This window comes from Schistocerca piceifrons, chromosome 11, assembly GCF_021461385.2.
Source record: "Schistocerca piceifrons isolate TAMUIC-IGC-003096 chromosome 11, iqSchPice1.1, whole genome shotgun sequence".
NCBI classification, from domain to species: Eukaryota; Metazoa; Arthropoda; class Insecta; order Orthoptera; family Acrididae; genus Schistocerca; species Schistocerca piceifrons.
The window spans coordinates 105,566,911-105,579,704 of NC_060148.1; the positions used below are offsets into that span (position 1 = coordinate 105,566,911).

The following is a 12,794-nucleotide window of genomic DNA, read 5'->3' on the forward strand; positions in this document are numbered from 1 at the left end:
TCAGCGTCTCAGCTGTGCCGTTGTGACCGATGAGTGTCGAGACTCGTGTGCGTCGTTGCGAAATTGCTTTCGTGTGCTGAAACTCGGGCCTCGGTGTTCTGTCTCCAATACAACTAGAATTACTTTGCTCGTTGCAGTCTTTTACGTCAAGTAGAGACAACAGTACCAGATACAGACGATTTCCTTCACATTTTGTATGCATGTCACGTTGTGGTCTGATTGTGTTTAGTTAAATGTAGACTGACTGTATGGTTGCAGATGATGGTCGCATTATGTAGTGTGCATACTGCTACTAATATCTCATTGTTATTAAACACAACAGGTACGGTAGAGTAGAATGTTTGCTGAATATGGAGAAGTAAATTAAGTCTGATATCAGGAGCGAGAATTCTGGTGATAGAAGTGATACAGCGTTAATCTCGGTATGTTGCAAATTAGAATACTCTGATGTAGCTCCTTGTAGACTGGTGTGAAATACTTTTCAGCGATCAGATATTATACAGCAGTTGTGTTTGTTCACAATGAACTGTTGACTTTTGCCAAGTTTAGTCTGGAAGTATTACTCGAGACATTTTTCTTGAGAGAAGGATTGTCCGTTGTTACCTGAATTATTTTGCTGTTATCTGGCGTTGTCCGGGTTTTGCTACGTTCCTTAGAGTATGTGTGCGCTGTATGTTACTTGAAGAGGTCTGAAATTAGTGAGTCACAATGGGATTCAGTTTATTGGATCTTTATTTAAAAAATTATGAATATTGCTCTCATACAAACTCTTTCAGTTCCTGTTTCTTTGCACAGACTTCGCTGGACTGTCTGCCTCATGACAGCATCTCCACCAGCCGCCACCTGTTCCACTGCCTGGCGACGTCCAGCGCTGTCTGCCCATAACCAGTTGTGGCCCCCCTGTCGGCCCCCGCGGCGAGCAGCGCAGCCGCCACTTCTGCGCGGCCATTGAATGCCGCCCAGTGCAGCGGCGTCCACCCACTGCCACTCCTGGCGTCCGCCGCCGCCCCCGCCCCCACCAGCAGCCTCGCCGCCTCGACGTCTCCCCTGCCCACTGCCCAGTGCAGGGCGGTCCACCCCCACCCGCCCCTCGCCCCCAGGTCGGCCCCTGCGGCGATCAGCGCCCTCAGCTGCCCCACTGCCCCCTCCTCAGCCGCCGCCTGGACCAGCCTCCTGGCCCTCTCCTTAGCAGAGAGGCTCCTGCACAAAACACACAAACTGCCACTCTCTGCTACAAACACACAACACACAGAACGGGGAAAACAGCCGCACGAGGAAACAACTGTTGCGAATACAAATCTGTCCTGAAACAAACCTACCGTATTCCCCCTCCTACAGTACAAAACAGTGCGCAGTTGTGTGTATGTATTAAATGACAGCAAATCTGTTCTATCCCCCTCATAAGAAAATCTTCATTAATCGTCCATTACAAATAGCATTATACAACCTCTGAAAGAATTTCACTACCACATTTTGTCACACTCATTCCTGCAAGTTGAAAGGTGGCTACACGGAGCCACAGCGCCAGACATTGCGCCAAAGAGTTTTATTCCGCCGCCTCCACTGGCAGTTCTTGTCGAGATGCGGCAGTAGCCAGTGCTTGCTGAGACGTCGTAGTGAAGAGTTCTTGTCGAGAGGTCGTGCTGGAGTGTGCGTGTCGAGATGTGGTAGTGGCGAGTCGGTGTTGAGATGTCTTAGTAGGGAGTGCTCGTTCCATGTTCTATGCAGTTGTTTGATGGGATAGACAGCAGATGTTGTTCTAATGGAGATATTGTAATAATTAGAGTGCTTTTCATCAATATGTATGAAGGTAACAAAACTCGCGTTTTTCTCTCATTATTTCAATGTCTTGAATAATGCGTCATTACAGGTTCAGTCAACAAAGCATCCGGCTTGTGTTCTTGTATTAGAGTGTAATTCTGGTTTTCTTGCGTAATTATAGTATTTCTATTTTCTTTAATTACTTCAGTATAAATGATATTTAAAATTTCTTGTCTTGTTGAAGAAGAACTGTGCCAGATGTGTACGTTGAATCACACTTCCACACACAGAACAGCTACACTTGTGCTTTGTTGGCTTCATAGGTTTTATAGTTGCTGGGGACTTAATTAATTAATTGTGTTAACGGAAATTTTCTTTCATTCTTTGTTGTTGTTCTTTGCAGTCTTTGCCTGTACAAAATGTTCACTACATGAGCCCACAAGAGAAAACTGCTCTGTGTGATTATCGGTTTACATGCAAACTGACACTTCGATGATGCAAATACCAGGAAACGTGTTATTGGACATTACACAGCCATTACGCTTGCATATTCAAATTTATTGTAATAAATGAAAGCTCACAAAGCAGCATCCTCCTTTAAATGACACGACGAAAGTTTTCTTACTGCGCTACCATCGGGGAATGCAATCTAACAAGTAAAGAAGGAATATCTCAAGTACGGTTACAGTCACAAGTAACAAAGAGTGTGCAACTTGAAACTCGAAATGATCTGCCATAAAGTTTCATGTTTCCCGGAGATTCGAACGCAGCACTTGATCGGATGTTTAACTAAGCACAATGAAACGTCAGAAACCGTCATTTTTAACCGGCAATGAGATGACAAACTGAAACCAGGAGACGAAAGTGTTTTGTGTGATGAGCATTCGAAACCAACACCTATCGACACTGACTTTTAGTCATGCGTAGACGTTGAGCAGCGAAATGTGGACATGTCATAATTTTAAATACAATGATGAAAATTTTCTGCCGACTAGGAATGGAACCCTAGACACATCCTTGTTGACTACATAGAAAGATACCTCGACTGTACTATTCTCTTTCACCAGTAGCTCGGAGTGGCATGTTTGAAACTGACACGACAGGACGAAAAGCTGCCCGTCTGACTTGGGTCTCGAAACCAGTACCACCATTACTGTTAACAAAGCCCAGAGAATCGGTAAAATTAGAATAACTTCTCACATATATTTTGCTGAGCTCATGCTGCAACTTAAAGTGACATGCCAGGGTTCCATCCCAGGGATGTGTCTCTTGTGAATGTCTTTATGACTTTGCAGACAAGTGGAGACAATGAAGCAGTGGAAACGCATCATCTGAAAGTGATCAAACGTGGCGAAAAGGGAGATCTGAGTTCGAATGCCAGTCCAGAGGCAATATCTTTCACGCCTCAGGCTCGAATACAGTAAGAGTCAAGTGCGCTGCGGCCTTGTACAGCAATTGGCTCATTGATTTAAAAAAAGATATCGCTTAAGAAAGGTGACTGGTGACAGAGTTTCGACCCGGCGTGACCTCCGCCTCTGTCAGGGCCCAACCTGTAGCGACTCTCCTCCAGGCTACCAGAGGCGGGAGAGATGCTGCTGATGCTTGGTAAAAATGATTGCCGGATGTGAGAAACGAACCCAGACCTTCAGCATATGTAGCAAGAATCATTTCAACTTTTTCTTAACTAGCAACTATTGCCACGAATTAAAATTCATGCGAGTTGCGGTATTCGAATCCAGTACATGCAGACTAGAAACTCGCACCCTTAACCCCTTTTCTTTCATTTAATTTTTTAACCATTCCGAGGTCTGGCCACGACGCCTCCCCCATACCTGTCAGCGAGTCGCTGCGCTATTTTCGCGCATAATTTTTTTATTTTTTTTATTTGTAATTTTTAACACTTCATCTGAAAGACCGTGTCTGCACACAAACTAACTCAGCTGAGAGCGACGCCTTCCAAGTTCCGTGTTCACGATGGTTTGCTTTCCGATTTATTTCTCAACATCTTGTAACTCGCCCAATGCCTCGGTTCCCGAGGCTCGTTTGGAAATTTGGTCTTCTGGCATCCCTGAGGACTGCACGCGCTGGAAGCTCCGTGCTGCGATTCCAGATACCGCGGGTGACGATGAATTTAACGCATAACAGCAGAAATCAGTGCAGTCGCTTCTGGCTAAAAGGAGTTTCGACATACGGAACGAAGTGAAATAAAGTGTACTAAAAAGTACCACGTGTTCTGTCGTGAGGACCAGCTTTTCCTCCGAGATTCCTTCAACACAAAATAGAGTGCTTCTGACCTATGTATTTTAAATTAGATTTCTGTTTCCTTAAAAATAAATAAGGCAGTAAGAAACACCGTTTAACACAAAAGACCTTAAGGAGGATACATTATGATGTTCTCGCGTTTACGCCTTTTTCTATTCAGTTTGCACACTGTTTCACGTAACTGTATGCACTGAAACATGTTGCGGAGTTCCTCTCGCAGTTTCCCGCCTCAGCGACGCACGCGCCGCCCCGTGGCCCGCTTGAGCCCGGCGTGCGTGCGGCGACCCACCCAGCGCCCGGCCGTCTCGTATGCCTCTGCCGGCACGTGGTACGTTGTCTGTCCTCTTAGCCAGTTTACAGCATTCCTTTATTCACACGGCACGTCGCTACGATTCAAAAAAATTGGAAGGCAAGGTATTGGGAGTAGAGTTCGTGTTATTGTGGCTAACAATTGTCTGATAACTCACCAGATGTCCTTCACTTGAGCGCGTACGAACCTCGCCTGCTGTCAGGTCGTGATTCTCTCACGTGCTGCCGACCACCCAGGTGGACTGCCTCAAGTCTCGCTTCGGTTGCTACTTTCCTGTTTACTGCCCTCTACCGAGTACTTTTCACACTCGTTGGTAGGTGAGGGGTGCCGATGTTTGTCGAAATGGCCCTCCAGCTGTAGTGCGGCTACTTTTGTACAGTCACGTTTCCGCTTTTGCTTCTCATTAATTCCACGTACATGTTCCTGACTTTTACCATATTCGACGGCCAACTCTGGTCTGAGTATAACTGAGTTCGAATCAAAATTGTTCAAAATGATAAAAGCCATTGGCGACGTGCCGTACATCTGTGGGTGGATCCCAGACAGTGGGAGTAATTTCGTCTGGTAAGTGCGGCGTGAGGGCCGTGTGTGTCTTCTTCCGCATCTCTTGTGTGAAACACACGAATATAGTTTCTCACTTTCTCCCAAAGTCGGCGATATTTAATCCCCCCCCCCGTTTCCGCCGAGATGGTCAACGTGTCAAACTTTATCTTCAAAATATTATCACGAATTAGAAAATGACCCAAAGCTGACAGAAATCTTGCTACTGTTTCACGTGGTATGGGTAAAACATGTGCCACACAGTTGACTTTAGAGACCATCTAAATATATGCAAAGTGTGGCCTTTGGATGTCGTCAAGTCTTCTCTATGTTCTTTGACTCCAACTGGCACGCTGGCTGTAGTACGATTTACGTTAGACCTGTAGTCCAGAGCCAGAACTTGGACTGAGGTCTCGCATATTTCGCAAAGATATTCCGCACCCCACATTCATGATGTGTGCTTTAGTGTTGCTTAGCTTTGAACCTGACGCGAGTTGGTATTTGTTGGTGACCTGCAATGCCTTCTGCGACTCGCTCTCTCCTGAGATCACGAGACCCCGTCACCTGTGTATGGCCTACACACGATATTCTGGCGACATGTGGGTGTGTCTGCATGCGTGCAGCCCTCGTAGCTGTTTCTGCAGAGCGGCTAGCAGGGCCTCAGCGGCAGTGGTGAACGAGGCCCTCCACACAGGACCACCTCGGCGCACACAACTCTCGAGTGCGAGCTGCCTTGTTAGCTGACCACTCACTGATCATGACTTGCAAACTGCTGTTCTTCAACATTATACCAATTACCTTGACAAAATATTGCACAAAATCCAGTACGGTCATTGTTTCAAGAAGGCACTGGTGACTCACCCTATCGAAAGCATTCCCGAAATCGAGTGACATTATGGAGCATTCGAGCGTGTGAACATGTGCCGCAGCTACGATGTCGCTATATTCATGGACAGTTTGAATACTTGTTCTGTCCCTACGCACTGTAGTTCCATATGGGCCAGTCACCTCATGCTTTATCATTTTCACTCTCCAGGCAAGAACGTGCACCATTAATTTTGTAACCACCATTCAGGACAATAACTGATCTCAAGAGTCCCTTTAGTCAGCCATAGTGCCAGCAGTGCTAGTGTTTCGAATACAGTCCTTAGACAGGTAGGGCTTTTTTCATTGTTTTCTACAAGAAGTGTCTAGTAACCACAGTTAAGTCATCTATCAGCGGCCTTTAGTGAATTAGCAGTCTAGTTAAAAGTTGATTAACTATCTACAGTAACTTGATTTCTTAGGACGGATAGGATGTGTGACTGCTGTTTACGGACACAGGAGGAGCTGGCCACTCTCCGCGAACAGCTGAGCGTGTTGATGGCCGCGGTCAGCCGTCTTCAGGCTGCTGCCTCGGAGTGTAGCGGCAGTGGGAGTCTGGTGCGTCACAAGGTACACCCCAGGTGTTACACATGCGTCATCCACTGTCCCTGCTGTCGAGACATCTTCGCGGGTACTGGGCGTGGTTGGGCCACTCTCTCCCCAAGGGGAGCGGCGGGTTCAGCGGCGTTCGCGGCGCACGAGGCGGAGGGTCAATGTGGAGCTGGCCGTGTGGCATCGCCCGCTCTGCCTGTGAGTGGACATGTGGCCGCTCCTTCAGCAAGGTCCGAGCAGGCACACGGGGGGAGGGGTTTATTAGTTATTGGGAGCTCCAACGTTAGGCTTAGGGAAAAAGCGGAAAGGTCTGGGAAGAAGGCCAGTGTTCACTCTGTCTGCTTGCCGGGGGGTCTCACCCGAGATGTGGAGGAGGCCCTGCCGGCGGCCATAGAGAGCACTGGGTGCACCCCACTGCAAATTGTTGCTGATGTTGGCACCAATGACTCCTGCCGCCTGCGTTCAGAGGTCATCCTCAGTTCGTACAGGCGGTTGGCGGAGTTGGTGAAGGCGGAAAGCCTCGCTCGCGGGGTGGAATCTGAGCTAACTATTTGTAGTATCGTTCCCAGAACCGATCGCGGTCCTCTGGTTTGGGGCCGAGTGGAAGGCTTAAACCAGAGGCTCAGACGATTCTGCGGAGATCTGGGGTGCAAATTTCCCGACCTCCGCTATCGGGTGGAGAAATGTAGGGTCCCCCTGAATAGGTCAGGCGTGAGGAAGCGGCTACAAGGGTAGCGGAGTACGTGTGGAGTGCACATGTGGGTTTTTTAGGTTAGAGAATTCCCTCCCTAGGCCCAACAAGACCCCTCTTGAGACGCGACAAGGTAGTAGTAGGCAAAACGCAACGGGGAATAACAATACTAATAAGCTATTAGTAAACTGCAGGAGTGTCTATAGAAAGGTCCCAGAACTGCTCTCATTAATAAACGGTCACAACGCCCATATAGTACTAGGGACAGAAAGTTGGCTGAAACCAGATGTAAACAGTAATGAAATTCTAAACTCAGATTGGAATGTATACCATAGAGACAGGCTGGTCACTGAAGGAGGAGGCGTGTTTATAGCTATAAGAAGTGCAATAGTATCGAAGGAAATTGACGGAGATCCGAAATGCGAAATGATTTCGGTGAAAGTCACGGTTAAAGCAGGCTGAGACATGGTAATTGGATGTCTCTATAGGCCCCCTGGCTCAGCAGCTGTTGTGGCTGAGCACCTGAAGGATAATTTGGAAAATATTTCGAGTAGATTTCCCCACCATGTTATAGTTCTGGGTGGAGATTTTAATTTGCCGGATATAGACTGGGAGACTCAAACGTTCATAACGGGTGGCAGGGACAAAGAATCCAGTGAAATTTTTAAAAGTGCTTTATCTGAAAACTACCTTGAGCAGTTAAACAGAGAACCGACTCGTGGCGATAACATATTAGACCTTCTGGTGACAAACAGTCCCGAACTATTTGAAACAGTTAACGCAAAACAGGGAATCAGCGATCATAAAGCGGTTACTACATCGTTGATTTCAGCCGTAAATAGAAATATTAAAAAAGGTAGGAAGAATTTTCTGTTTAGCAAAAGTGACAAAAAGCAGATTTCAGAGTACCTAATAGCTCAACACAAAAGTTGAGATTTAAGTACAGACAGTGTTGAGGATCAGTGGACAAAGTTCAAAACCATCGTACAATATGCGTTAGATGAGTATGTGCCAAGCAAGATCATAACAGATGGAAAAGAGCCACCGTGGAACAACAACCGAGTTAGAAAACTGCTGCGGAAACAAAGGGAACTTCACAGCAAACATTAACATAGGCAACGCCTTGCAGACGAACAAAAATTACGCGAAGCGAAATGTAATGTGAGGAGGGCCATGCGAGAGGCGTTCAATGAATTCGAAAGTAAAGTTTTATGTACTGACTTGGCAGAAAATCCTAAGAAATTTTGGCCTTGTGTCAAAGCGGTAGGTGGATCAAAACAAAATGCCCAGACACTGCGACCAAAACGGTACTGAAACAGAGGATGACAGACTAAAGGCCGATATACTAAATCTCTTTTTCCAAACCTGTTTCACAAAGGAAGAATGCACTTTAGTTCCTTCTCTAGTTTGTCACACAGATGACAAAATGGTAGATATCGAAATAAACGACAGAGGGATAGAGAAACAATTAAAATCGCTCAAAAGAGGAAAGGCCGCTGGACCTGATGGGACACCAGTTCCATTTTACACAGAGTACGCGAAGGAACTTGCACCCTTTCTTGCAGCGGTGTACCGTAGGTCTCTAGAAGAGCGTAGCGTTCCAAAGGATCCAAAGGATTCGAAAAGGGCACAGGTCATCCCCCTTTTCAAGAAGGGACGTCGAACAGATTTGCAGAACTGTAGACCTATATCTCTAACGTCGATCAGTTGCAGAATTTTGGAACACGTATTACGTTCGAGTATAATGACTTTTCTGGAAACTAAAAGTCCACGAGACTCAAGAGGGCCACAGACACAGGTTCCCACGTAGATGCCGTGTTTCTTGACTTCCTCAAGGCGTTCGATACAGATCCCCACAGTCGTTTAATGAACAAAGTAAGAGCATATGGACTATCAGACCAATTGTGTGACTGGATTGAAGAGTTCCTAGATAACAGAAGACAGCATGTCGTTCTCAATGGAGAGAAGTCTTCCGAAGTAAGAGTGATTTCAGGTGTGCCGCAGGGGAGTGTCGTAGGACCGTTGCTGTTCACAATATACATAAATGACCTTGTGGATTATATCGGAAGTTCATTGAGGCTTTTTGCGGATGATGCTGTGGTATATCGAGAGGTTGGAACGATGGAAAATTGTACTGAAATGCAAAAGGATCTGCAGCAAATTGAGGCATGGTGTTGGGAATGGCAATCGAATCTCAATGCAGACAAGTGTAAAGTGCTGCTAATACACAGAAAGATCCCATATTATTTAGCTACAATATAGCAACTCAGGAACTGGAAGCAGTTAATTCCATAAATTATCTGGGAGTACGCATTAGGAGTGATTTAAAATGGAATGATCATATAAAGTTGATCGTCGGTAAAGCAGATGCCAGACAGTTTCATTGGAAGAATCCTAAGGAAACGCAATCCGAAAACAAAGGAAGTAGGTTACAGTACGCTTGTTCGCCCACTGCTCGAATACTGGTCAGCAGTGTGGGATCCGTACCAGATAGGGTTGATAGAAGAGATAGAGAAGATCCAATGGAGAGCAGCGCGCTTTGTTACAGGATCATTTAGTAATCGCGAAAGTGTTACGGAGATGACAGATAAACACCAGTGGAAGACTCTGCAGGACAGACGCACAGTAGTTCAGCACGGACTTTTGTCGGAGTTTCGAGAACATACCTTCACCGAGAAGTCAAACAGTATATTGCTCCCTCCTATGTCTCGTGAAGAGACCATGAGGATAAAATCAGAGAGATTAGAGCCCACACAGAGGCATACCGACAATCCTCCTTTCCACGAACAATACGAGACTGGAATAGAAGGGAGAACTGATAGAGGTACTCACGGTACCCTCCACCACATCATCTAACTTAAAACTAACTTTGTAAGTAGGCTGTTTATGTTTTCTTACTGGCAACATTATCTAGCGCTCTGTATGAAAATCACTGGCTGTGCTGTGTGCAGTCTATGGCTAGGTTTGCATTGTTGTCTGCCATTGTAGTGTTGGGCAGCTGGATGTGAACAGCGCGTAGCGTTGCGCAGTTGGAGGTGAGCCGCCTGCAGTGGTGGATGTGGGGAGAGAAATGGCGGAGTTTTTGAAATTTGTACGACTGGATGTCAATTATGACTATTAAGGTAAATACATTGTTTGCTCTATATCAAAATCTTTCATTTGCTAACTATGCCTATCAGTAGTTAGTGCCTTCAGTAGTTTGAATCTTTTATTTAGCTGGCAGTAGTGGCGCTCGCTGTATTGCAGTAGTTCGAGTAACGAAGATTTTTGGTGAGGTAAGTGATTTGTGAAAGGTGTAGGTTAATGTTAGTCAGGGCCATTCTTTTGTAGGGACTTTTGATAGTCAGATTATGTTGCGCTAAAAATATTGTCTCAGTTTACGCAGTCATGTATAAATTTTTCTAAGGGGACGTTTCATATGTCGACCCTTAGCTGAGGATACCTCACTGGAATCTTCTGATTTTTTCTTGTAGTTTGTGTAATTAGTGTAGATTTTGTTTATTGCTAGCGTGTAATTGTAGAGAGAATCTCCTTTGTAGTTGCAGTCTTTCATTGTTGTACATTAAAACAGGTGTGGTACGCATGTAAATTTGCAACAAGTAATTCGCAGCTTGCAATTAAGTAGATATTATTTTCAGCGCTATGTTAATGTGTTCTCTTATTTTCTGTGTTATCGTGTGAAATATTGTGACAATAATGGCGTGTGAAAAACGTAACACTAGGCTCCAAAGTAAACTGAGAAATAATAGTGACGACGAGCGTAGCTTACCAGCACCGCTGTGTAATGAATTAACAGACATTCCAAGTAGTAATTTGGTAACTGTGCATAGGGAAATGGAGCGGGCGTCAAATAATGGTGTAGACAGTGAAACAGGTAGTGAACAGGGAAGCATTATCGATCGATCGGTCGGCAACAGGTCGCCTCAGGAATCGGGAATGGCAGAACACAATATTGCAAATACTGTAGACTCAGGTTTTGGGTTCTCACCGTTTTCTCAAATGAGTCAAGACACATTTTCCGCTTGTCAAAATGTGAATGTTGCCGGTACAAATTCACTGCCGAAAAGCACTGAGGAACATGTTTCAGACACCAGTGCATTGTTATTACAATTAATGCAACAAATGGGACAAAAGCTTCAAAAGTTAGATACAATGGAACAAAATCAGAGACAAACACAGCAAAAGCTTCAAAAGTTAGACATAATGGAACAAAATCTTCAAAAGTTGGACACAATGGAACAACACCAGAGACAAACACAGCAACAGTCAGACGCAATGGAACAAAATCTTCACACCACGCTTGAAGAAACACGTGAAGATTTAACTTCTCAGTTACATAAAATCGAATCGAAATGTCAAAAAGTCTGTAACGACATAAAAACACAAATTTGTGAGCATTTTCAACCTATTTTTTCGCGGCATGAAAACGCATTACAGAATCACGAAGCAGCCATAAAAGAACTGCAAATTATTGTTCATGAAAATCATGAGACCTTGCAAGCTAAAATTGACTCAGTTGCATCTACCCATTCGGTTACGCAACTTGCAAAAACTCAGGAAAACAAAGGACACAGTAGAAAGACACATGGAGGAAATTAGTTCATTATCAGAGAAAGTAGTTGAACTTTCAGATCAGCTAAATAATTTAACTACGAAGGTAGATGATAATCTAAATGACACAAAACCAGTAGTCTTTAATGACACAGAAGAGTGCGAACAAATTAGGAAATTCAAACAAAATCAGATTCAAATTAATAGGCAACATCAAAGAGAAATCCGGGAAGTACAAGATCAGTTGACACAAGTAATACAAAAATTACATATTTCAGAGGACACTGCACTCCAACACGGGAAGAGGGACTTAGAAATACGGAACAACCACAGAATAATAACACAGGACACTTCAGAAATTATGAAAGAAATTGGCAAGGCACACCGAATTTTGAGATGGAAACGACGAAACCGACATGTGACTCGCCGACATGATTTTTACTATAAGCTGTTCATTACTACACGTAAATTCAAAACATTTAAGAATTCCGGCAACGACATTCATCCACAAGCGTGGCTCCATCAATTCTCTCATTGTTTTCCTCCCAACTGGTCATTGGAGCACAGGTTAGAATTTATGTGTGGCTACTTGGAGAATGAACCAGCTGTAAGAATGCGATCGGTCATTCACGATTGCCACAGTGAAGGAGAATTTTACCATGCGTTCCTCTCAGCATATTGGTCTCAAGCTACACAAGACCGAGTAAAACATAGCATCATAATGATGAAACATTTCGAACAATCTGAATTTTCCAGTCTTGTGAAACATTTTGAAGACATGTTGCACAAGAATCAGTACCTGTCAAACCCATACAGCCCCTCAGAACTCATCCGCATTTGCTTAATCAAACTGCCTGAACATTTACGACATATTATTTTGGCAGGACGTTGCAAAGACGACGAAGCTTTTCAGGGACTGTTACAAGAATTAGAAATTGACACTGATAATCGCGGAACGCGAAAACAGGAGCACAACAATTACAGGTCACATCTGTCACAATTCCGCGATGAAAGAAATAATAACTGGACACGACAAGGCTATTCTCACAACACAAATCGTGACCAAAACAGACACCACCCGTATGACAACCGTTGGCAGAGTAGTAATAATTACAGGGAAAGATCACCTCTCCGCAGTAGTGACTATCACAGAGACAATCAGAGAAACAGACAAATGGGAACCAAAATAATTATTATCGAGGGAGACAGAATAACTTCAGACACAACGGTCCAGCGCGCAGTTACGATTCAGGGAGAAATTCA

At 44.7% G+C, this 12,794-nt stretch overlaps 1 protein-coding gene across 1 annotated transcript in view; it reads right to left on the minus strand.

Moving 5' to 3' along the window:
* Nucleotides 1-815: 815 nt before the first annotated feature.
* The window catches only part of LOC124719758 (ankyrin repeat domain-containing protein 65-like), a 78,724-nt gene continuing 66,745 nt past the window's right edge, over nt 816-12,794 (minus strand). Inside the window, exon 4 of the mRNA XM_047244957.1 lies at nt 816-1,200. Within this exon, the coding sequence (XP_047100913.1) occupies nt 816-1,200 (385 nt within the window). The remainder of the gene's footprint in view (nt 1,201-12,794) is intronic.